Source organism: Daktulosphaira vitifoliae, unplaced genomic scaffold (assembly GCF_025091365.1).
Source record: "Daktulosphaira vitifoliae isolate Bord-2020 unplaced genomic scaffold, ASM2509136v1 Scaffold_2, whole genome shotgun sequence".
Classification (NCBI taxonomy): Eukaryota; Metazoa; Arthropoda; class Insecta; order Hemiptera; family Phylloxeridae; genus Daktulosphaira; species Daktulosphaira vitifoliae.
Genome location: NW_026099573.1, coordinates 15,892,072 through 15,916,893, shown reverse-complemented (window position 1 = coordinate 15,916,893; position 24,822 = coordinate 15,892,072). Strand labels below are relative to the sequence as shown.

The following is a 24,822-nucleotide window of genomic DNA, read 5'->3' as shown; positions in this document are numbered from 1 at the left end:
CTTTTATAAAAAATATTTTTTATAAAATTGTTTGTTTGATAACGTTAAAAAGTTATAATTTAAAAGAAGTTGGCGCGAATAATCAGAATATATCTTTACTTTTATACTGTATACAAATATACTTGTAAATAATACTTAAAATTACTAACAAAACACTCTACTTAATACAAATATAAAACACAAACACTACTTAATTTCTGTGTGTTTATTCAAAATTCTTCAATCTAATCGAGTATAATACTAAGAACGTCAGCTATTGTCGCAAAATAAATCGCGACTCGTCTGTTTCTATTATAGATATTCGTAGAACTTTCCTAAAAAACAAACAGCGCTAATAAAAAAAAAAAATACTTGTGACATCATAATGTTTAGGATTGAAATTTCTCGTTGGAATACATCACATCATCTTCTCGGTTGTCTTCGACAGACATCAAATAGCAAATTAGTTTGATAAACGTTAGAAAAGTGATAAACTTGTCTTGAGAAAATGATTTCCTGGACAATAACGACACATTACAGTATTGTATTACTGATTCCGTTGGTTACTGTTTTCGTTTGTAGTGTAACCACAGAAATTGGTGTAACTGACGTTACACAGGGCCCCGAAAGGAAGGAAATCGTATTTAACGGCAAAATGGTTACTTTACCAAACACGTTGGTCGTGACAAATCGGGACGAACATCAAATGGCCGTCAAGAACAGAGACGTGAGACAGACCGTTGGAAGCGACATGAAGTGCTCATCAGTCTCTGAACAGATGTTAAACGGTCGGCCGACTTCAAGACCTTGTCCGTCTACGGTAGTACGGGTAGCTGCCTCAGGAGTAGGTAGCGAGGCCGCTGAAACTGTCCGGTCGTATCAACGTTACCGCGAAGAACCAGATAGGGAATATATACGTGAGAGACCTTATTTGTACAGAGAACAGCCTGTGGTCGTACGGGAAAAACCAGTCGTTTATAGAGAACAGCCGGTGGTAGTGCGTGAGAGACCGATTTGGTTTCGCGAAAGACAAGCAGCACCGTCGATGCTGTATGAAAAGCCAACTCCGTACGTTCAGCAGCGTAAAGGTTTAATGGTGAAACCACAACAGTACTTATATGGTGATGACATAGAGGACGATCGGATATTCAACTCCAGGGGATTACCTTTTCGATTCGTCTTGTCTTGTCATACTCAAAAAATTATGCCAAAAGAACAGGACGATATAGAAATGTTAACGATGAACGAAGTACGAGAGGTGCTGCACAGAGTCTTTTCTGAGGGAATTAAAGCTGGCGAAGCGGCAGCAGAAGTCAAAGATCCACCGCCTGTCATAATGAAAGGTAACTCGAAAATTAACTGTATGTTAAGTGATATAAAATATTAGCGAGTGTCAAAAATTATTATTTAAAATAAATAAAATAATAACAATTTGAATTAAACGTATTTTTAATTAAAGGAATCCATTAACAGTTAAAACTAGAAAGCAAAGGTTTAATCCACTAAATGTATCTCAGGGGTGTATTAGAAAATAATATAACTAGGACACTAAAAATAAATGTTCAAGCTGCTAGGAAAATTTTTTACTAAATGATTTTTACTAAATTCTTGAAGGTATAATAGGCTCTATGTCTTTTACTTATGGAAACCATCAAAATGTTATAGATTTGATGTTAGCCTCATACGGCTCAAAGCTATAACATTTTAAGGGCTAGAGCTTGACGCTTCGCTTCAATATTACTTAATAATGAATTATATCGTGAATTTTAACATTACTTTTATGTTTCTATAGCTTAAATACAAGTTTCAATAAATTCAAAACAATTTTCGGAATTTGCCCATCAACATACTTGCACCGTTGTCTGGATTATACTCTTCTATCAGCATAAAAAATTTATACATTTTAAATAGCCACTAATAATTATTATATAACAGGTATTTGTTAATTCAAAACATATGTAATTTGTATCTCAGTTGTACAACATTATTATATATGTATAAATATAATGATGATGTATATAATAATTTTAACTTCAATTCGTTTAGAATCAGTTGCGCAGTCAGGATTTATTAATGAGGCAGGGAATATATTTGAAATTATTTTCTAAATCAATGATTTAAAAAATATATAATATGACTAATGGAGGATATGGTTCTCGGGTCCTTTTACTAAGTAACTAGTTTTAAAATTAAACGTATGAGGTATTATAGTAACAATATTTTAATTCAATGAATTCTTCCGTTCATATAGAATTAACAAATAATGTGGAAAATGTTAATACGATTTATGAGCTAAAAAGTTCAAATACTATTCTTAAAATACTAATCTTTAAAAATATGTAATACTTATTAATTTAACAAAAACTTGTAATAGATACAATATTTACGACGTTTGAGAGTGTAATTGTCAATTCTCAACTTTACATATCTGAGAACAAACTTTGCAAGGAGCTTCTCTAACCGGTTAAAATTTTCTCTGAAAACATTTTTCATTGTGGGTAAAAAAATGTGTCAACCCCTTTTAAACTATACTCATAATGATATTGTTGCTATTATTTCAATGACAATATAAGAGTTCTATCTTAACAATCCTTTTTATTTTAATAAAAAAAATATTATTTTTCTAGGAATGTTAACATTGACATTAGTTGTTACATCACCCTTGTAATATCATCGCGCGAATACTATTACTATTTCATACTGCTTTATTTAATATTATTAAATAAATACTATAATTTGTTGATTTTTAAATGTTATATTTACAAATAAATCTTCAATGACATTCACACATTATTATTTCAAACGTACTAACACACAATTAAGTTGGTATACAAATAGAATAATTAATAATATATAATACTATGTAATATATATAAATTTATATATACACGCACACTAGTAAGTATACAAAACTAATAAATATATTATTATAAAAATAAATACTATGATCTTATAAATATTTATGTGTATTAGTCGTTGGATTGTAGTAAAATGTTAATGTGTAAACAATAATATATTAGTATAGTAATAGCAAAAAATAAAAATAAAAGTGAGACAAGTAATATAAATTATAAAACACAATAATAGTTAAGTAAAGTATCGAGTTATGTATAAAAAAATTAAAAATTAATAAACATCATCAGAAGAATAAAAGACTAAGATCACAAAAAAAAAAAATATTAACACATTTTTATTTATATACGAAACGTCTGTTCAGATAAAATAAATTATGTTCGTTCTTCGATAGTAATATTGATACCGTGTTCTGCACGTAATACGATCTCACCAACCAATCCTAAATCCTCTTCGCAGTCAAGAGATCTTATTTTGTAAGACTTCAATATGGTAGCGACAGCTATTTTCAATACAATTATAGCAAACCGTTGTCCTGAAAAGGTTGTAGGTATGATCTTAAGTGAGATTAAGTGTAGAATGAATTGGTAATTTTTGATGTGTTTATTACTTTACACGTGTCACTTACCTATACAATTTCTCGGACCAGCACTAAATGGTAGAAAAGCAAACGGATGCCTGTCGTGTTTATTATCCGCTAAAAATCTGTCTGGGTCGAATTCATCTGGATTGTCGAAATATATTTTACTCCTGTGTAAAGCGTATGTATTAATCATAACAGACGTGCCGGGCATTATGACGTGTTCACCTGCAAAATGAAAGAGGTTCATTAGACACCAATTATATAAAACATGAAAACCGGCATAATTTCTACAATGCTACAGTTATGGTTTATTATTATTGATTTTTTTTGTACAATTCTGTAGGACTAGATTTGTAATTTTAAATATGAGCTTAAGTATCATTTGGTCCGACTCGGGAACAGCATTTAGGAGCATGTCTAAAAATTGTGGTCCGATTGTCACATTAAGAAATTAGCAATAATTACCTATTGTTAAAGGTTCATAAATCTGTCGACCAATCAGTGGTACAGTTGGGTATAGTCGCATGACCTCCCTAATAGTCCTATCTAAGTATTCGAGACCAGACAATTCTCTGACAGTTGGTATTTCGTCAACGAAATTCGGTAGCTTTTCGTCAAGTTCAGCTAATATTTGATCTTGGGCTTCCGGGTGTTTTCCCAGTACATACATGGCCCACGATAATGTTGTCGAAGAAGTATCAACACCCTACGCAATAGATAAGAAAAATTAAAATATTTTTTATACAAAAATAAAACGATAATGTCTCTAAACTAATTACAACAACATTTTTGAAAGTCAATTCATTCAACAAATAATCATTCTTTTTACAATTAATATTTATATAGTTTTTTCTTCAAATTAAATCAAAGTACTTACCGCAAACATAAAAGTATCAACTTCTTCTTGGATGTCTTCGTCGCTTAAAATATTACCGTTATCTGACACATCAATCATCAGATCTAAAAGAGCCTTCGATCTTTTACCTATTACAAACACATATAACCGTTTATCAAATAATTAAGTTAGTTTTAAAATCTAAAAGGAATCAGAGTACATTGTACGTACCCCACTTTTCTCGTTTACTAACCGTAAATCTCGTTTTTATTTGCATCAGAAACAGTCGCGTTTGATTTCAAATTATTTTTTCTATCACTTATCACCTGAAAAATAAAATGTTTAATCAATCACTATGTACCATACGCTTTGAGCTAAGTTTTTAATCATACAAACCCAAACCAAAATTCAACAAACCTTCTTAGTAAACGAATGTATTATGTTTATACAATGTTTCTGTCTTTTGCCGAGTCGTGTCATGTTGAAAATTATATTAGGCTTTAACCAAGGAGTTATGAATCGTTTTTGCATAATGGCAGTCAGTCTGAAAACATACATATTTATAAATAAGACTAAGTGTAGAAAAAATTCATTGTTTTTCATTATACTGTAAGATATTAGATACTATTTAGTTTTTTCTGCATAATTGACAAACAAGATTTATTACTTAGACTGGTATTGACCTTCTATTTTCGTCAATAAATATTAATTTTCTCCTAATAGTATGAAGAACCTATTGATACTTAAATAATAAAAACATACGAGTATGTGTTTAGCGTTGATAATGGTAACATCGTTGATGAAATATGTATCCACAATTATTATTATTAAATAATCGTGGCATTCTGGGTTTAATATTTTCATAAAAGTTAGTTTTAAATGAATATTTTAAGTATAATTTTAAATAATAGTAGCCACAAGTGATCAATTCTTATTATATTAATCTATTTTTTAAATAAAATTCATCATTAACTGCATTATTATAAAAAATTAAAGTAAAATTTTAATTATATTTTTAAGAAATTTAATTTTCTACGTAAGTCAATATTTTGTACTTACTCGTCAATAGCTTTGACGTATTCGCAATCAGAATTTATTTGAGAATTGATCTCGCAACCCATCGCAGTATTACCTATTATATCCAAGGCGACCATTTTTGCATAAGGTGTCATGTCAAAACCGGAATCTCTGGATAGCTCTTTTTGTAGTTTAAGAACTAATATTTTACTCTGTCGCACAATAGGTGGTAAGAACTCTTCAAGGATGTTGAAGTGAAACGTAGGTGTCAACAGCTTTCTTCTTACGTGCCATTTCGATCCTGTAAAACATGTGTAATTTGTAATTAAGAAATAAATATTAAATGACTTATCATCTATTATTGTTATATTCAGATCGATTGGTTTTAACTCCTTAAGTGTTGTTCGTTGAGATTCGATAATAATTAAACGATATTTTTAGGAACCTTGACAACTTGAAAAAAAATAACGGATCAGTTTCTACTATTTCGCCGATGAATGTTGAGCTAGTATAATTATTCGTTATATTAGCTTAATAATCATTATTAACTATTTAGTAATTGAGATGATTATAACTTAAAATAAATTGGGTTTCCAATAATGAATACGTTAACACGTATAAAGTATAGTCATAATTAAACACAGTAGATACAGAAACACAAATAGACGAAACGTCAATAGTTTTGTACATGGATTTGATTTAGATCTATTTTTATTATCATCTAAAAGAATCGTCTTGAAATTGCACGAGTCAATTATATAACTATTATGATATATCATCAACTATTGTATTAATTTTTCTTTTTTTGACGGTTCTTTATCATCAATTAGTAAACATTAGACTTATGCAATTAGTCTAATGAACAAATATAAACAGTTTACTTCTATTATTTTAAGTTTTTTTCAATGAATAAACCCGATTAAAATATGCAAGCAAACAAAGTATGTAACAATTAATTAGTTTCAAATTTTTATATCCCATTAAGTCTAGACTATTTAAAAAAAAAATTGTTGAATCAATTTAAAAATATTAATTTCAGAAATTAATATTTTTCGAGCCTCAATAAGTGTTTACTAAAAACGTGACAGTATAAAAATATAAATTTTTTAAAAATCTGGTTTTAAAAAATTCAAATATTGAAGTTCTGCTATTTTCTAACAGGTAAATGTTACAAAATGGCTGATAAAATATAGTGATTAAAAATGTTAATAAAAAAACTCGATTTTTACAAAATTTTAGATTATCATTGATGTATGCAAATTTATTTTATTCAATATACGACACCAGTAAAAAATTCAATAATCAATAATTGATAGCGGAAAACAATTATTCGTTATTTCTAATACATGATAAAGTTTAAAATTAAGGTAGGGTTTAGTTTATTTTTAACTAACAGATATTTAAAAAAAATTTTGGCTGATGAGTTGCCAAAAATTATTCTTAAAAACTGTATCAAATTACCTCGTATGCTGTGTTGCAAAAATTGAGTGTACACGGGATGCGGGACTATACACACATAATTGGCAGAAATCAATTTTTTTAAAAATTATAATTAGGGGGAAGTTTAGGGGTACTATCTGCACTAGCTTCCAGTTTAGTAGTTATGGTACTGCTTATGGGTTAATAATTATTGATGTTTACGACATTCAGTTGTTATGTTTAATTTTTGTTGCTATTACAATTTTAATGAGTGCATAAAAATTGATGGTGTATGTGCATAATAAATTATACATTGCATTGTTGCACGAAAGTCTCGACCTCTATTTGCACCGCCCCCAACTCACAATTACAATGTCTAGACGTGCAATATAAGTGCACATCTAGTGGAAATATTCAAGGATTCTGTCAATCATTTGACTTATGATTTTACTATATACATGCATGCAAGCTAGTCATGCACTTAATTGCATCTGTCAACATGTTTATTACTGTACACGTGTGAAATATATTTGGCAAAAATACATGTAGATCAAAAAATGAACTTGTAGTCATTTTTTAAAATTACCAAAGGTTAAAATAAAAAATGTTTTTATTCTGAATACATTCATGTTTGAATTATGACGTTCGATAAAATTTCTGTAAATTATAGACGTTTGTTTTTGTTGTAAATTAATTTAGTGGCAATCATTCTGTTACTTAAATTAATTTTAAAAAAAATCCTTTTGACGACTAAATATTGCCCTATGTTTTTTAGCTTCGCTGCAAAGCTGAGAAGTTATTAATTTTACTATGATGTAATTTTTTTTTAATGTCTGTCGTCATTTTTTATCAGTTCTCACCGTAACATAGCTTTCAAAAACATATCACAAATCGTATCTAGTTGAAGAAATTTCACTTAATAATTGAAAAAATTTCCCTCGCTCTCTGTAAATGTAGGATATCCCAATAAAATCAGAAAAATTCAACATTTTTTTCTTTTTCAAACAATCGTAACTTTTTGAAAAATGAACGAATAAAAATACATTTTTTAAATTATAAATATCTTAGGTATTTCCCTTTTATGTAGTATAAATTTTTGAAAATCCGATTATTAACCAACCCACAAGAGGGAAATTCAATATAGCAACTTTTTTTATAAAAGTCAATTTTTTCAACTAAACTTTTGAAAATATTCCAAAAATACTCCGTCTTATATATATATATATATATATTATATTAAAATTTATGTCACGTACTATAAGTTAAAAACAAAAATTTGTCCCAAAAACCTATTTTCTATATGCAAATCGTCGTCAAAATTAAAAAAATTGATTAAATATTTATTCATAAATTACACTTATATATCATAAAACGTGTAACCAGGATATAAATAAGAAAATCGGAATTCATTTTGCTTGCGGAATAATAAAATAATTTCTTAAAACCAAACACTATCTACAGATTTCGAAGGGTTTCTTATAATAGTGATTTTAATCACTGTCAAATATCATCTATACTTGTCCCAACTATAGAAAAATATATTTTGGTCTCTGATGAAAATTCCTTGTGGAACCGAAAATTTATTCTTGAGTAACAAACAATTTTTTTTGAAAAGTATTGCATTAAGCACTTCAATTTTTATAAACTTTTGTCATAAAAGGAACGACTACTTTATAATTTTTCATAATTTCTGATAATTATAAATTATAAAACTTGTAATCAGAATATAATTAAGAAAATAGTAATTGATGATACTGTTTTAATAATCTAGCAATTTTTTAAAATTATACACTTTTTACAGATTTCTATCAAAGCGTTTATTGATTTTATTCACTATCAGATATCATAATACTTGTTCCAACTATACCACGTCTACACTTTACTGCTACACCACTGTGATACCATTTTTAATTTTTTTTCTTTTTGTAGTTTTTTTTTTTTTTTTAATAATCCAATAATGTAGTTAAATTAAAAGACATGAGAAATTGAAAAGAAATTACCTTTTGAATACCTGTTTTACAAATGACAAATAAGATAAAAGTAACTTCTATTGAATAGAGGATTTATTTATCATATTCTCAGTTAATTACTAAACTAATGGCCTTCGTATACAAAAACAATGTTCAACTTCATCTTATATGAAACCTTATTAAATATAATATTAAACTAGATTAAATTTAATAAGGTTTATTATACAGCACAAAAAATTTAAATTATCATATGTTACTTCCTCAAAATGATTGAAAAACTTTTTTTTTTTTTTTTAATTAAATTATGGAACAACTATTACAAAAGAATAATGAACCCATTTCATTTATTTAGACTATGAGTATAATTTTAAACCATAAATAAAAATCAACATTATTCTTATCAGAGAATAATATTTTGGTTGCGTCTAAATCGAATAAAAAATATTTCATGTTTAATGGATGCCCCAATTTATATGATGAACACGTGTAGCTACGCTTTGTTTGAAATAAATATTTGCCAATTGACTATCAATAATGTATAGTTAGTATATCATACATTTTCATCAAAATAGTTCAATAACTGTTGCAAATTCATTCTACTCGTTTGTTAGTCAAAAAATTCGTGCAACGATTCTTAAAACTCATAGGTTAATCTATTACTATAATAATGTCAAAAAATATGTCAATATGTGTATGCGAATAAATGCTATGACAGAAAACCATAGCACACCTTTGTCATGTATATTGTTAAATTTTTGTTTGCCACGTGGATGGTGTTTTTGTTGTTTTTTGTCTTGTGCTTTTACAAATAACTTAATCATTCTAAAGATCAAATTGGCTATATGAAGCAATGGATTAAATGTACCAAAAATGATTACGTAGTAAAAACGATAATAACATATTCTACATTACTTATTGCTTCAAAATGACGCGCACATTGCCTAAATTGTATTCTTTGCTTATTTTGTACTGTAAATAAATTAAGAGATTCTTTATCTCGACCTGAATCATGAAAACAACGGGTGAAAAAAATGCTTTGCACTATATTTTTGTATAAAAAATGTTCATCTAATAACAAAATTAAAAAAAAAAACTGTAAAAAAACCACATTAGCACAGTAGAGTCACAGCATGGGGAGGTTGGAACAAAGTTAGGACACGTATAAATGAAATCTGACAGTGATTTTTACTATCATAAAAGACACTCTTACGCGTATTTGTTAAATTATATGAATGTAATTTAACAAATTTCATGTTTGAATTTTGACTCAAATAATAAATATTTGTTAAATTAATTTTTTTTTTTTAATTTTTTTATCATAATAGAACTATTGTTCTTCAATTTTTTTTATTTTTATAACACATTTCAAGAGCTTTAATTTAATATTAGTACAATAAAGGAAAAGTTTTGAAACTTTTTCAACAATTGAGTTTAAAAAAACGATGTTTGCATGCACAGGTAATTTTTAAAAACCCTTTCTATACTCATTTTCATTAGATTTTCATAATTTTTTGACTTTAATAAAAATTTGAAATAAATCTTAAAAAATAGTTAAAAACTGATCATGCGTCAATAGCGTATTCGAAGAAGAAAATGTGTGAAGTTCACATTCCTTAATTAATCATCGTATTACTCATTTAATATGCATTCCTGTAACTATGTTTAAAAATAATTATAAAACTACAAATGGCAACAAACAAAAGAGGAAGCAGATAAGATAATAAAAACGTGTTTAATAAATTCAACTGCATACAATTGTATGAATATTGTAACTATACATAAAATAATTAGCTGTTTTGCACACTATCTCGACGGTCGATGACATCTATTAATTTAAATATCCAATAAACATCAATATTGATAGATGATTTAATAATAATAATATTATTATTACAGAGTTACTGGCGCTATTAGAAATGACAATGTTATCGGTAAGATGTACAATGAATTTGCCAAATAGTAATACAACCGACCCGAGAGTGTACATAAAAGTATTATGATCTGCTAAAATACACGAAGATGATCTCTCGCAGGTTTTTTCACAAGCTCATCTATGAGTCTGTTTCTTTTGTTTGGTCGAAACAAACTCATATTACTATATTGTCGATCAATGTACACACTACTTCTCTAGGAGATTATAATCTTATAACAACGGTATTATTTTACAAACGGACAATGAGCCTAAACACTTTAGTCTATATAATACTAAAAAAAAAAAAATAATCTAACACCAAGGCTTTCGGGAAGTAAATTTTGTATGACTACGTACGCGATACTATCGTCTATATTATTAATCGTATGCAATTTTTTTTAAAACTGAAACAGCATCATAATATTTTTAGTATATATATATATATATATTTTTTTTTTTTGAATAAGGTACCCTTGAAAATAAATTATGATAATTATTGTTATTATTGATAACGTCTAAGGGGAATGACCGCGGAACGTATTAGCAAAATGTTGACAGAATTTTAACACAACTATCTTATATTTCGGTGAACATTACCATTAATGCAACAAGAACAAAATTTTTAGGGGTGCTAAATTAATGATTCTCTCAAATTTTTTTTTATTTAATAATGATATAGTAATAATATGGAAACTCCCACGATTTCAAAGCCCCGATAGTTTCAATCAAAAATAATCAGAATAAAATACTTAAGGTGGTAATAATAAATATATAAAAAAAAAATGAATGAAATTAAAACCTAAAATATTATTATTAATTACACGTGTATAATAATAATTATAATAATTATTATTATATCGAAAGAAATTAAGTATTAAAACACGTTATTAACCAATATTATGTCCATAAACAGCGTTCAACGTTCAAATTTGACAGCACGTGTAGTAATTAAAAATAAATAATTTTTGTTTAAAATATACAAATACACATTTATGTTTATATTATGAAATATTTACCTGCACTAGTGACCAGTCCGGTGCCGATAAACGGATGTAACAGGTCATATTCCAGGTTTTTGTGTATATGTAACGATGAACTGAGGATTTGCTGAAAATAATCAATAATTATGTAAGCATTGAAAATTAATAGTTTATACAATATAATCATAATCAACCCTTAGCTAAAAGTATATTTTCATCGCCATGTATACGTAAGCCACGTGCATGTAATAGTGCAATGAACGTCAGTTCATAGGTAGTTTATATTGATAAATATGTGTTCAATTTATGATATAACAAGGCCGTTTACAAACTAAAAATACCGTGAACTGTGCAACAAAAATTTGCAAAGATTATAATTGTTATTCTATGATTAAAACGCTAACACAAAGAAATGTTTCAAATTCTACACAGTAAAATATATGAGAACGATATCATTTTTTTAGCATTAAATAATACACTAAATTATTTATCATTCATAATATAATTTAGTTTTAAACCAAATCAATTTAAATCGAAATTCAAATCAACATGTTACTAAAATTTTAGCTAATAATGTTATAACCTTATTATTAGTTGAATACGACATAATTATTTTACTTTATGATACAATAATAAGGGTTAACTAAAAAAAAATATATCATAACTAATATTTTGATGTAAATATCAACTCGATAAAAAAATCATTATGCATAAAAACTTTAGAGCTTGTTGATATACGTTTATTAAGATGAAATAAAAAATAATTTTAATTAATTAAAAAAAAAACGTTGAAAATACTCACCAGAATATGATCTGCGTCTGAAATGGAAAGAAACGGTCGCAGGCCAATCCATAATTGGTAAGTTGGACCATACTTCAAATGCCATTCCCTCAATAACCTGAAAAAGTCTTAAAATAGAAGAGAAATAATTACTTACTAATAAATATTGTGTTCGCTTTATTAAGATTACTTTTACGATATTTTTGTTTTATATACAAGTATTAAAGAATAATTAAGAAATCTCATATTATAACATCTTAATTCTTTAATTATCAAAGTTTTAAGTAAAATTTTTATATTAACACAACTGTGGTTTGGGATAGTTTTTGAAAGCGTATAAAGACGAATATGCAAATTTTATATGGATATTTTTTTTGTCTTTTAATTAAAACATTTTTGATATATTACATGAAGTCATAATTTTAAATATATATCGTTCAGTAATTAGTCGAGTCCCATAAATAACAGTTGATATATTATGGTGAAAATATAATTTTTTCATCTTAAGGGAATGAATAATAATTTTTTATGTTTATTTCCTCATGGAAAAAATATAAATTACGTCACTGAATCAAAATATACTTCCTGTATATTTTCACACTACTGTTTAAGTACCACGATAGATCTAAACGTTAGCTAATATTATAAAGAACAATAACTTTAAAAAATGAGTGAATTTCATTGATAGCACTGAACTTCATTCATTAAATTAAACAAATAAACTAAAGCTTATTTTTTACTAATACAATAGGTTGTTAATCTAAACTGTTTTAGTTTAGTGTCACCATTGTTTTTTCACAATATGATAACGTTAAAAAATCAAACAAAATTCATTGATGATTTTCTGGGTAATTTTTTTTTCATCGCATTTGGTGTAATATGTATTTCGAAACGAAATGAAAAAAAAATCAAATAATCACGTTGAAGGTTAATCAATTCCTGTAGCTTTTACAATAGTCAACTACATCGTTTCCCATGAGTAATTTGGTGAATCTAATGTGTTAACATGATTGCACAGTATTTCTATAACACATGAATACACTCCTCTCATTAAAAATGCTAAACCCTTTACATAAAATACAATTATTATTATTTATTTGTTCAACCCCAATGAAAATACTACACGTTAAGATTCAAACAAGGACGTTTAATCTTAGATATAGATATAATTTGCCCCTCGAATTACAAAATAGTATTAATAAAAATGTGTATTCTTGGAAGAAATAGCATTCAATCTTTTTACCATACTAAGTGGTAGACAAAAAAATAACACCCACGACGTCATACTAAGGAAACCGGTTTGTTGCCTAGGAAAATTATTAAGATTCACGGTCAGGTGTTTAGGGCGATAACGTCGTGGAAATTGTTTTGTGCTCTTAGAAGGGTTACTTTACACTTTTAGACTGATCAAAAAGGGAAGCTGGGAGACCGGCAGTGTTGTCAACAAATGACGTCTGGATCACATAACACATGTGTAATACAATACACATATTAACTGAACAAAATATTTCATTATAGTTTTCCTTAATCACCTGGGTATATAAGCTTAAACATAGATTTATGTTCATTTATCAAAACAGTCAGTATCTGTAAGGACAATCTGACAAACATTACATAAGTATAATATCAATAGGTTTAATATTGTGTATTTAAAATAACCACGTGAATTACAAAAAAAAATCTAAAATAATTCAAAACTCAAGTAAACTACTTTATTTTATTTAATACAATTATACAGACAAATCTATAAATGTGCTGAATTTCTAGTTTAGGAAATTACTTTTATTTAACAAAAAATCAAAAGTAAGATATCGTTCTGTTATCAATGCAGTTCTAAACATTTCATTAAATAAAATTGATAATATGTGGTATTGTATTGATAACAAGAACAATATAATAATATGTAGAAAATTATTGTAAAATTAATGTTTGAATATCAGTCACTAATTACACCGGTGATCGCAAATAATAACTAAAGTTCAGACGAATGGACACAAAAGGGATATAAGGTAATCTTAACTTATACATAGAAATTTAAGAATCCCAAATAATAAAAATATGTAAATATGAAAATACAGTAAACAAATTTTTTTTTTTTGCAAAATTATTTCAAAAATATTTTTTTTTAAATAAGTCAATGAGATTAGCAAAATTAGCATATGTATTAGTATTTGCGGTTTAAAAGCAATGCAATGGCCGTGACATTGAGAGTGCATAAAAAGTATAATAACGTACGGAGGGCGTGACCATTTTTTTCCCATTCACTTTTTAACAGTATCCGACTGATGAGAGTGCGGATAACGTAATATACACGCCTGTTACTAGTGACATTATTTTTCTTTCATTAGCATACAGAAGCCGATAGCCAAAAACGTGATGGTATAAAAAAATATATAAAAAAAAAAAATTCGGCAAATTGTCGAATAACGGTATGGCGGTATAACAGGTATGTCAGACAGTCTAGACTATTTGAATTATATATAATTTTTTTTTAATTTCGCACATGTCCACGTTAAGGCGCTGATATACATCTAAATGACGTTTTACTGTTCCTACACCCAGTGACCCACTTGTGAGTACAATATACTACGGGTCGATCTACAATTACCTGTTGAGGGAGCTTGATATTCATGATAACCGAAGACCACCAATTATACAAATGCAACTAATTGGGTAATGTAATAGCATTAAATAATCAACACTAAAAAGATACATAATGATAATACTCAAAAGTGACAAAATGACGCGCGTAGACAACATCCGATATTTTTATTTTTTGACATATTTGTATAATTTATGTGACACATAAATTAGATTCATGTACACATGCGAAAATTATCATAATATCATAAATTATCATATGATTTCAATATACCTTAAAAGTATTTTATGTATAATTATTATTATATATTATTATGAAATTATACTCCTTAGCTATAATCCATACGTTGAAAATTATTTTTAGATCTAGTTAAATTTTTTATAGGTGTTGATAAACCAACTTATAATAAAAAATTTTAATGATAATAGTGTACAATTTTTATATTAGTAGAAGAAATAAAGTAAATGTGTTGAATTCGACAAATTTTTGCTTTTTTCAATTCAATGTATGCTTCAGATTTTCCAACTAAATTCAACATTACCACAGAAACAATTAAAACAAAAATATTATGAGTGCTAAATTAATTATCCCCCAAATGTTTTTTATTCAGAAATACGTAAGATTCACTAAATTTTTGAATAACTAATTATTTGTTTTAGGTGGTTAAGATCAAGGAGTCAAAAGATAGTACACTATCTTTTTCAAAATGAAACTATTAATATTTAAAATATTTATATACAAATTTAAAAACGTTATAAAAATAAAGGCAAATAGAATAGAATTTCTTTTATTTCGTGATCAAAATTAAAAGTTTAATGAGTTAAAAAGAGTTATATATATTGAACTATATGCTAAAAACAAAGACATTTGGGTTTTTTTTTAATTTGTATCATTTCAGAAAATTGTGTTTGAATTTTATACATACAATTAAAATTTCATTCAGGTATGTTAGAATATATGATTTCATGAGATAAGATTTGAAAGCTTAATGTTAATGTACTTTATAAGTTTCTTTATTGAAATAGGACCCAGAGATCACTTAAAAATTAAGCTATTTCTGGTGTGGAGATCCAACATAATGAATAAGCACAAAAATGCCGACCTAGTCGAAAACCATCGCTAAAAAAATTAATGCAATTCTGTATAGATTTTTTATTTTATTACAAAATCAATTAGTGGAATAACTGCTCTACATCTATAACAGAATATGCTGACATGAAATTCTCATAAAATACAATACTCTACTATTTAAACGTGTGTTTATGGCCAATAGTATAATTAATTTGAATTTTATGTAAATAACAATTTTTCTGCTACCTGAAATATTGAAAATTGACCACATCCATCTAAAATTGCTCCTAAAATTATGAATCTTGAAGTCACTATACAAGGTGACATTTAGTCACTCAATTTATCTTAAAATAATAACTTTTTTGTAAATTTTTTTTTTTTAATTTTGTTTGTTACTTATTTAATAGTTTTCTCTTTTATTTATATATTATAAAATATTTTTTTATGTTAATTCCTTATGTCCTGGGGGTCAACTTAATTTTTATTTTTTGGAAATATATTTAACTAGTTTGTAAAATAGAAAATTATTTATTTAAGGAAATGACTGGTCAACAACAACTTTTGGACCAGTATTTCAGAAGTTTTTTATTGGCCTAGGCCAGATAAGGAATGAGGCTAAGAAATGTCTAATGATAAAAATAGCAGCACCTCCAGTTATTACTTTATATTGTTATAACTTTTCAAATATACATGTTCGCATTAAAAAATTAAAGTTGAAACCCATGACATAAAGAATGAATATAAAAAATATTTTATAACAGATACATGAAAATACATATGTAACTAATAAAAGTCGAAAAAAAAATTCACAAAAAAGTTAATATTTTAAGAAAAATTGAGTGGATAACGTTAAAAGAACAACTTGAATGACACTTATAAATAATAATCAGTGGTATATTCGTAAAGAAAACTTTTTTTTTTTTTTAGAATATACGCGAATTTGTGAGATAGTACCATTCAAATAAATAGTAATAACAGTTTATCATATCTACTCAATTACTTACAAAATAAAAATAACTTTAGATATATATTTTTTGTCTTTTAATTTACACATATTTCTTATAAAAATTATTTACATTTTTATATCTAGGCGTGAGGAGTACAATGGAAATTGTCAAATGATAATAATAGTCAATTCTCGCTTCATCTCCAATTTGAATTTTAGATTGCTAATATTTCCAAAAAATATATGTAACTATAAAAGTCAAAAAATATATTTGCAAAATTATTTTCATTTTAAAAGTAATCGAAAGAATTATGATAGACGGATCACTCTGTATATCGAGAAAATTCATTTATTTTCACTGTTGATTCCATTAATATTATTTGAGCGGAAATTCCCAGAAATTTTAAAGCAAATGAAAAAATAATAAGTTAAAAAAGTACAGATATAATTCACAATTAATTTAAAAATATTATTAGAAGTCCTAGCTGAGGGGAAAAAATAGTTTAATTTATGAACGTGCAAAAATGTTTGGAGTATAAACAAATAGATATTTAATCTTAATGTAGGCGCCAAAAAATATAACGCGTTTGCACGTGTTATACCGACACGCGTACAATTTAAAAGAAACGATTAGTTAAAAAAAAAATTATCCAGAATAAATTTCATTATAGTATACCTTATTACACTACGTTATCTATAATTATATTTATCAAATGTTTCTACGTGGTAATTATACAAAAAAAAAATAGCTCTAAAGATAAAACAAATTAACCTCTAAACTAAAACAAATCAATTTATTAATTACATCAAATGCGGTACACTATACTAACATAATGATCTTTAAATAATCGCAACATGCGCTCAATTGCTGCTAGCGAATTTCGAGTAGTTTAAATTAAGTTTTCATAAATCAATTTCCATTGCTGTCAAAACTTGAAACTATTGTTTAATGTTCAGTTTTATCTGTTTTTATAACTAACAATTTTTAATTTAGCTAATCGCCTAAATTATTAGCAATGCTAGTATATATCTAAATGAAACAACTTGCCTGGATTTTTCAACACGTATATCTGTTTTCTTTTAAGATAAGCTTTTGAAATGTAAAACAGAGGTTATTCTCTAATAAAACTACTAAACAGAAAACTGTAAAAAAAATTGCCCTTCATAATAAACTATTTAAAAATAGGAGAATTTTTAAGTTTTCATTTTTGTTACTAATTGACTGGAATGACACACTTATAATAAAAATTGTAAAACACTTCCCGTATAGGTAGAAACATAAAATTTAGCAAAATGGTAGGTCTTATAATGTAAATAATTGGAAAAAACTGAATTGTTATTTTTTTTTCAAAATAATACATGAAAAATAGTAACATACTAATTACAGGCAAAATTGTCATAGTGAGGCAGAGTAAGCAGTCGCTCGTTTTAATTTCTTAACGAAATAATGCATTTTTTTTTTACTTAAGCCAGCAAAAAGGAATAATATTCTTAATAAAAACCTAACTTCTAAAGAAGTCTGCCTATCAAAGTAGTTATATCTTCATTTGTGGCCAAATTCATAAACTCAATCCTACTTTCATGAACTATATTACTCCTTTATTTGTATTGCTTAACACTTTATCAGTTTCTAAAAAAGTACCGAGTCAGTCACATGATTACACGGGAGAAAGGAGAAAACAAAACAAAAATTTAGATCCCACGTGTGATTTATTAAAATTAGCGAAAAAATCTGTTTTATGTCTTATTTTAAACTTGACCGAAATTAAATTACTACGGTTAAAAGAAAAATATTGCTTATAAAATTGGGATTAAAGCTTATAAACTAAAGAAAGAGCAACCTTGGCCACAAATGAAGATATCACTACTTTAATTGGAGATTTTTTTGGGGAGGTATGGTAACTAAGTCCTTTTACACCCAGAGAAAAACCTCAATCTATATAATAAATTCATTGTTCAATTTGATAAATATATCATTACTATTGAACCTATGATATATTTATCAATATGATATTTTTTTTTCTTGTCTTGAACAATAATTATTTATAAGAATAGTTATTTTGTTCGTATTAATAAAACATTATCATAAACCCTTGATAAAATTTCTCTATCAAAATTGATTGAGGATTTTCATTGGGTGTATACAGTTAGGTTATTGTTGAGGTAAATAATTAAAATAAATTGATTCGAAAAAATTTCCTTTATTGAATATTTATTTAAAAAAAATTATAACAGATTGACAATAATATATTACACATCTTTAACATTTTCGACAAATTTAACTATAATAATTTAGTTTAATATTTAATTACTAATAATAAAATGTATCGTAAAATTTAGTATAAAGTAAAATTAAGTGTCCGTAGTAAAAGTATAACAACGTTATTTTTATACTTTTATATCACGTGAATTTTTTTATCATATTTATCTATTCGTTCTATGTTTTATTTAATTAATTTTTATATTTTAGTAATTTTAAATGTAACCTGATGGCCTAGTGCCAAAACTAGTAGTTATCATTTTAAATTATAATACTCTAGGCACTTGTAATTTTTTTAAATTTTACAATACATATATTATAAAATGTAACTAGCCAATGTATTAATCATAGTCATTTATTTGGACCTACATTATTTGTATATATTAACGGTTAATAAATTACTTACTTTATAAAATAGTGGTTTTTTATACATAAAACAATAACCTGTTAAAGTAAAAAAGAGGCACTACACATTTGTTGGCCAATTATACTTTGTATGAGTCGAATTTAAAAAAGAAGTGGTGTTGAGCCTTAGTTAGATAAAATAATTTCAAATATTTTTTTCTACTTTGTTTTGATACAGTTATATATTTTATTTAAATAAAAAAAAAAGATTGTAATCTAATATACGGAGGTCCTATTCATTATGAAAGTCTGGAACTTCGGGATAATCACTATTATTATTCAAATGTACGACTGCGAAGGTATTTAGCTTACTTTATCAAAAGTTATACTCACTGCTTGAATGATGTAAATTTTTCGTAGAAATCTTAAAAATTTACTAGCAAGCAATTTTCATTAATTTCAAGATTTAGTTATGTATTAATAATGACGTTTATAAAAGATAATGAGGGTCTAATTCCCTTTTCTGGGAAATTGATTTTCTTGATACATCTTTTTATAAATTGGTATTTTAATTCAAAACTTTTAAAAATAAACCATATGACTTTTTTTGTTAACCTTCTCCGGTCGCGCGATTTCAGTGTATTAATTTCGTTACGCGGCGCAATTATTTTCATTGATTGAAATCTACTTGTTAAACTCACAAATTTATTAAATTTGATCATTTTTTTTATAAAAGTATATTAAAAGAAAACTAGAACATTTATTATTTTATTTTAAATTATTCTCTTTAATTTTTTTGTCGAATTTATATTTGCTAACATACAACGTAATATACAAAAATATAATAATATAATGTATTATAATATAATTATATAAAAAATGCATTACATGAGTGTTATTATTGTTAAAATCGGTAAAGTTTTTAACAACAAAGCACTTAAGATAGTGGCGTTCTTAGGGTTTTGTCTTGGGAGGAGAAATACATCAGGAATATTTTTACACCCGTTCCAAAATACATCTTTACCATATATTTATTTTCATTGCGGAGGTTTTGTTCTCCAATTATTCCTTCCTATGTGAGAACACCTACTACTTAAGGTTAATTTATCTATAACGGGCTCAAGGTATTTGATAAAATTTTCCATCAAAACTAGGTAGAAACAAAAAAAACACTAGACTATCGCGCGGAATAATTATTTTTTCTTAAATAGAACCCCCACGAAATTAAAACACTAATATAGAATACACTAACAAATAAAACGTTAAGTTAATTAAACTTTATCTAACACTAATATAAAATAAAAGAATACGAAAAATCTCTCCCAAATTGAAAAAAAAATTTTACATACCTAATTTTATAATTAATATTTTAAAGTAAGAAGGAAGCAATTTAGCACTCTCGATAATTGTATTTTTATTGGACCTATGACTTTCTTCTAAATATAAAACACTTTATAATGTAAGCATATTTTTAAGAGAATTTTTTCAAATCCAAACATTTTTTTTTCGATTATAATTATTAAAAAAAAAATTAAGAGCAACTTAATTCGATGATATTAGATTTTTTTCTTTATCGTATTAAAACTAGCACACCACGTGTGTTGTCTCAGTTGGTAATACGCTTGATAACTTCATATTTTATTGTGTACAAAATAATATTGTTATCATTGATCAATATTTACAACACGCTAATAATAAACATTATTATAACATTAAGTAGTTATTATAACTTATTATTTTTTCACAAATTAACGTGGCTGTTTATCGAATGGCACATCAACCGACGAAAACCAATACATGTAGACGTACTTTTAGTGTTAGGTACACAATTAAATGACGTTTTTATAGATTAATCATGAACGAGACACGTTTTGCTGAATTTTAGAACTGAGATTTCTGCTAATGTAAAAGTGAAGAACTTCTTAATCGGTTTATGTTTTGAAAATTTCAATGAAATTTCCGTGTTATGCTATATGTAAGATTATTATGTATATTTATGTGTAGTTGTACAGTTAACGATACTCGTCAATCGAATTTCACTAAAATTTTGCTATTCAAAACACTAAATGTTACGCTGTTAACGTTACATCACACGTACAAAGGCATCTAAGTTAAATAGTAGCAAAATTTCTGTATTTAATACTTTTACAGGTGTAATATTAGTTTATCTTATTAAAATTTACCTTATCTCTTATGTCCAAGAATAATCAGAAAATCAGTTCAATGTAAAGATATTATTCTGTGAACATTTTTTATCACAGTGTGAAAATAGCAGTGATTGTTACTTTTATCAATAATCTAAATTCTCGGGTGAATTACTGATCATAAATTATAGTGAAAAGTCACTATGAACTTAAAAATATCACGTTGCACAATTTGCCCATAGAATAATAATTTTTTTTACGACCAGCTTTATTTAGAAAAAAAATATGATAGCTTTTAGAATCATAACCAAGGTGGATAATCCACAGTGAGTTTCACAATAATCGATAATATTTATCAAAAACATTAAGTTCGCGTTCACTACTATTTTATAAACGATTAAAAGAAACTGATAATAATACTTAGTGAATCACTGTGAAAAGTAGCTGTGATTGCTATTTTTTAACTCCACTTCATCAAAATCATCTTATCATAAATATTAGATTTAGCCGCGTTATTACTAATGGAGTTTTTCTTTTCAATAAGATATTTGTGAAGTAAATTACACGCGCCCAAAGATAATATGATAAGAAACTTGAACAAAAATTATAGAAATAATTGCAGTGCTCGAAAGGAAAATATCACTTCACGGGTTTACGATTAAATTTTATCATATTATAATTATAAACTAATCAATAATTGTTTATCAATGAATATTATTATTTTTTACTTGTACTATCAATAAATATATAAATATTATTATTAAAAATAATATTACGTTATCGAAGATCAGTCGTAAGGTACGAAGTGCTTTTAATAATGAGTTGCACGTATTAATTCGCTAAGTTCACCTTGTTTCAATGTTGTTACGTACTTACATTAAACAGCACGCACATCGTTTTTTATTACAATTAAAAATTATATAATTTAATAACCACGTTACTACCCGCGACCTGATCAAAAAACGTTTAATTAATCATTCTATGTTCCTTGCCCGCCGTGCTCATAATACAATTGCCTACAATCCCAACTAAAATTACTGATAGGTACCCGACAACGATGAAATATGTGTTATCAATAGTGACAAGGCCTATACAGCATAATGGTAACATTGATTGCAACTTGTACGTTAAAGATATTTACTTAAAGTTAAAACGAACGAAATTTGTTCAACAATCGTTTAAAAACCGGCATTAATTATAAAAGTAAAATTTTTCTAAGTTTTCAAACCTATGTTAGAGTAAGTCGGTCAAAATTACTACAAAGAAGTTACTACTTACCGGAAGGCGATCCGTTCAGCTGCAGTGCGTTACCGAAGAAGGGCAAGGATGGTGGTCCGGGTATGTTACGGAAAGCCGAAACAAACTGCAAACGTCTTCGAGCCAACAGGACCAGAAGAGCAACGGCCACGCACACCAAGATGACCGTTCCAATGGTCATTTTATGGCCGTTGTGCGATTTGAAGGCAGGTAACGGTTAAAATATTTAGTAGAGAAAAAAAATTTTTTCTTCTTAGTCAACCTTATCTTAAGGCACACGAATATTTTTTAACTCTGCGTTAAATGCCAGTTTGTGTTTATTGTTGTAATTTGGAGATAATTGTTTACTTTTTTCGAATCACGCGCTATGACATTCGCTGCCCGTGTGGTGCGATCCGGTTTACACGGCGCGCTCTTATATGCCATGTCGGGGCCATCCCCATTACAAACACACACACACATACAGACGCATATACATATTCATACACTCCACGTAACGGCGGACCAATAAACCGACCAACTCACGGCCGTCGAATTGGTGTAGTCTCCGCGGCCGACGTCAACCGCCATACACACGAGCCACTTTAAACGACGTTGTTTTCACTGATTTCTGTCAAATCTAATCCAATTTCGCAGTAAATCGGTTCTGACTTTTATGAAAAATAAATTAATACTCATATATGTTCATTGTTCTTTAGAAATAACGATGAAAAAAAAAACCAATTGTATTAGTATTTTAACAAGTTAAAATTAATTATTCAAATGCATACTAGATGTCTCCAACCGTGTGTCATGATATCAATATTTATTGTTTAAAATTACGAAATAACTTTTTAGTATTATTTTTTAATGGATATTGTTTGATGAAAACTCATCAACGATAAATAAGACACATTTTCTTTTAAATTATTTATTGTTAGAAAATAACACGATACATGAGAGTTTTCAGTTATTTAACTATTAATCGAGAAAATTTTTAAACAATTTTAATCATAATGTACGCATGTAAATTAAAAAACACTTTATCAAGTATTATTTAAAAATTAATTAATTATTTTAAATATAATATTTTGTAATATTTTATATTTCAAGAAGTGAGAAGTTTTGAGAACATTTCAAATCTCTTTCGAATATATTGGCTAATTTAAGAAGTTATAGATGTTTTAAAAGGAAAACTTTCCATTAGTTGTGTTAAAAGTTACCGAAACAAATTATACTGCACAACACTTTTTGTTGTCAAACAATAAAATAGTAGATTACAAGTGGAATTTCATCGCTGATTCCGAATCTCGCCTTAAAATTTTCAATTTGATTCTAGTTTTTTAGATAATCATTGATTAGTAAAAATCAGGTAAGTACGTAATTAATTGATCATTAAAATAGAATTTTCTCTTTGAAAAAATCCATTTTAAACTTTAATAGACAATATCTAAGAGGTACTTGAAAAATGTACGATTTATATCTCAAGTTTAAGTCACTACACATGGCCTTTAAAGTTGATTTGACGGTTATTTCACAAAAATCAGAGTTGAACTTTTTTTGCCTAAATCTATAACTATACATTTTTAATGGCTGAAATGAGATTTTATATGGATTTAAAAAATGTAAATTTTATGTTTCTATCAGAACTAGATACTGAAATAAAAAAAATTATTTAATGCATGCACTGTAATTTTAATTTAAAAAAATATTCTTTTTTAGGCTTTAATCGGGATAATAGCCTTGCGCGTTTTATAAGTTTTTATTACTCAACAAAACAGTTGAAAATGTGTTCTCGACTTCTGCGATTGTTTTAGTAGTAACATTTTTATCCTCTAGTAATTAAGTTATTGAAGTACGATTCGCATATTTTTACTAAGAATATTCTT

At 26.8% G+C, this 24,822-nt stretch overlaps 2 protein-coding genes across 2 annotated transcripts; one reads left to right on the top strand and one right to left on the bottom strand.

Annotated features, from left to right (window-relative positions):
• The first annotated feature begins 199 nt into the window (after positions 1–199).
• Positions 200–2,004, top strand: LOC126899736 (uncharacterized). The gene is made up of 2 exons (XM_050674877.1): positions 200–1,322; positions 1,772–2,004. The coding sequence occupies exons 1-2, from the start codon at positions 488–490 to the stop codon at positions 1,774–1,776; spliced, it is 840 nt and encodes a 279-aa protein (XP_050530834.1). The 5' UTR covers positions 200–487; the 3' UTR covers positions 1,777–2,004.
• Positions 2,005–2,893: 889 nt separating this feature from the next.
• Positions 2,894–23,358, bottom strand: LOC126899735 (cytochrome P450 4C1-like). The gene is made up of 10 exons (XM_050674876.1): positions 22,976–23,358; positions 12,351–12,457; positions 11,585–11,675; positions 5,310–5,568; positions 4,668–4,794; positions 4,504–4,576; positions 4,293–4,399; positions 3,881–4,121; positions 3,461–3,640; positions 2,894–3,367 (listed from the first exon to the last, which is right to left on the bottom strand). The coding sequence occupies exons 1-10, from the start codon at positions 23,133–23,135 to the stop codon at positions 3,207–3,209; spliced, it is 1,506 nt and encodes a 501-aa protein (XP_050530833.1). The 5' UTR covers positions 23,136–23,358; the 3' UTR covers positions 2,894–3,206.
• Between the last annotated feature and the right edge of the window lie 1,464 nt (positions 23,359–24,822).